Source organism: Caenorhabditis remanei, chromosome III, assembly GCF_010183535.1.
Source record: "Caenorhabditis remanei strain PX506 chromosome III, whole genome shotgun sequence".
NCBI lineage: Eukaryota > Metazoa > Nematoda > Chromadorea > Rhabditida > Rhabditidae > Caenorhabditis > Caenorhabditis remanei.
In genome coordinates, this window is record NC_071330.1 from 1,129,096 (window position 1) to 1,132,006 (window position 2,911).

The 2,911-nt window shown below is 38.0% G+C and overlaps 1 protein-coding gene across 1 annotated transcript; it reads left to right on the forward strand.

Moving 5' to 3' along the window:
- Positions 1 to 834: 834 nt before the first annotated feature.
- On the forward strand, positions 835 to 2,740 carry GCK72_008363 (uncharacterized protein; the record flags this gene model as incomplete). Its single annotated transcript, XM_003104980.2, has 2 exons — positions 835 to 1,203; positions 2,348 to 2,740. 2 exons carry the CDS (start codon positions 835 to 837, stop codon positions 2,738 to 2,740), a joined length of 762 nt encoding a protein of 253 aa, XP_003105028.2.
- Positions 2,741 to 2,911: the final 171 nt, after the last annotated feature.

The window sequence follows — 2,911 nt, forward strand, 5'->3', positions numbered from 1 at the left end:
TTATAGTCAATGGCACACTTCGCACTCTTTTTTTCCGAAATTTCATAGTAAAAGTGTTTAAATTACCATAAATGATCACCTGTTCGTTGAATTTTAAAAATTTGACTTTTTTCAACAAAAAATGCGAAAAAAAGTTTCACATTTTGGTTCAAAGCGTGCCAGCCAACAATAGTTTTGATTTCGGGCCGGCCCGGCCCGGCCCGTGACACCTAATTGGATGTTCTAAAATTTTCCAGCCATCATAGTCTCCCACACTGCGAAAAAGAACTGCAAGAAACGTGAAGCCGATTTTTTCACGTTTTAATTCAATTCTTTTATTTTTTGCACTGAAAATACAGCAGAATGGATGAAAAAGTGTCCCATCCATAAGAATTGTAAAAAATGAAATTCTCTATCTTATGAGCCAGAAAACGTGAATTTTGGTCAGAAATTGACTTTTTTGATACAGAAAAATAGATTTTCAGAAAAATGAGTATAACTTTTTTGGCAGAAAACAGTTTCGAACAAAAATTGCACATAAACATTTTTCTGAAAATCAGTTTTTCTGTATCAAAAAAGTCAATTTCTGACCAAAATTCACGTTTTCTGGCTCATAAGATAGGGAATTTCATTTTTTACAATTCTTATGGATGGGACACTTTTTCATCCATTTTTTTGCCGTATTTTCAGTGCAAAAAATAAAAGAATTGAATTAAAACGTGAAAAAATCGGCTTCACGTTTCTTGCAGTTCTTTTTCGCTGTGTGGGAGACTGTGACCATAGAAATATTTCTTTGATATCCGACGAATTTCTTCATTTATTCACCACAAATTATCTCTTCTCTATTATAGAACGATGGGCAGAGTCCAACTCGACACATATCCATCAATTTTGCTTCTGAAATGTCTGTTTTACTACAAAATAGGAAATCGTCGAATGGCACGAATCGAGAAACGAAGGAAAAGAAAATATGTGGTTCCGACGACGTTTGAAGAGACAGTCAATACTTTGATTAGAATGAAAACTGAAGATCTTGAGGGATATTTGGCTGAGCAGAAGAGAGCACACAGGATGTTTTCTAGGCTGGAGAGAAGATTGAGACTTCGGATCTACAGAATTCCTGAACGTTCAGTGCCCGGATATGAGAAGCCAGTATCAATGTGGGATAAGTTGAAGAAAAAGTTTCGTTCCGAGCGAACTGAACAACTTTCGGAAGGTGATCAGGTAACGAGATTACTGTGAAAAATAGCATACTTGTCAACCGGGCCGAAACGGGCCGACACGGGCCGGCGCGTAACTCGCGTAAAAATGAGTTTGAGCTGAAAAATATACAAAAATGTAGATCTCGACGAGTTCTATGCCCGTGACCTACTACGGGCCGGATGGCTAGTCGTTAATACGCCGCGGGCCGGGAAAAGTGCCAAAAAACGTGAAAATGGGCAAAAAAGCCATTCTAGCCCGGCCCGCGGCACATTAACGAATAGCCACGTAGTAGGTCACGGACATAAAACTCACCGAGATCTACATTTTGGTATATTTTTCAGCTCATAATATTCATTTTTAAGCGAGTTACGCGCCGGCCCGTGTCGGCTAGTTTCGGCCCGATTTGCAAGTATGAAAAATAGAAGTTTCCGCAAGAATTTTCACAACTTTTTTCTCGTGCTGAAACGCAAGTGCTGCAGGGGAGTGTCTAAGCTTCAAGAAAATTCGTATTTTAATAGAGGAAACAAACTACAGTAAGAAGTTTTCGACTGCATCGCCTCCTACGGGCCGGGTCTTTTTTTTAGAAGTTCTGCTAGACCCAGGATGATTCAGTACCGGTCAAAAGGTTATCAATTTCGGCTGTTTTTAGTTTAAATTGTCCAACTTTGAGAGTGTGTCATCGTAAAACTAAGTGTCCCACCAAATATATTTTTATGGACCAAACAGACCAAGAATAGAACTCCATTTTTGTAGTTGACAACTTTTTTATACGGAAACTTCCTAGTTAGTTACGTGTCGACAAAGTAATTTCTCCCTCAAATCGTCCTATTTCAGTGTAAAATAGTGCGATTTTTGAGCTGTCCCCTTAAAATGACCATAACTCTCTAGGGAGTGTCCGTACAAAAAAGTTGTCAACTAAAAAAGTAAAGCTCTACTTTTGTTCTGTATGACTTATAGATAATTTACTTTGTGGGACAATCAGTGGTACCATGACACACTCTCAAAGTTGGACAATTCTAGCTGAACACGCCCAAAATTTACAACCTTTTGACCAGTGATGTATACATTGCAAAAAGTGAATATACATTCGAAATCAGAGTAATTAGTTTTACAAGATGTAGTCTTCTCAAGATTTTGTGTTCAAATTTAAACCAATATATTCCAGGAAACCTATCGAAAGTTGTTGATCGAGAGATTGTTGTATTTCTATAAGATAAGCGACTCACGACTGACAAGAATTGAAGAACGATTGAAACACGAAGATGTCATCACTGTCGCGCACGAAGTGATAGTGAAGTCACTCAATGGAAGAACAACGGAAAGACTTGAAGCGGATTTGGCAAAAGAAAAACACAGACAGAAGGAGTTTTCGAGACGGGAACTAAGACTGGGACTTCAAGTTTACAAGATTAGGAAGAGTGAAGAACCTGGATATAAGGAGTCACCGACAATGTGGGAAAACGCTAAAACTGCATGTATGGAAGTTCACAAAAAATTATATTGCGCTGTGAATACCTTGAAAACCAAAATGTTGGAACGGAAAACTGCTAAAATCTGAAATGTTTTATTCTATTTTTGTATTTTCATGCTTCACTTGATGCACTTGATCTGCTGAATGATTATCATAAAGAGTTATATATTTCTGTAATTAACTGCTTACTTTGCTATCTTCCGCGAAATGACGGCGTCTGTTTTCGTTCTGTATGTTTCCGGATGTCCCCTCCATTGT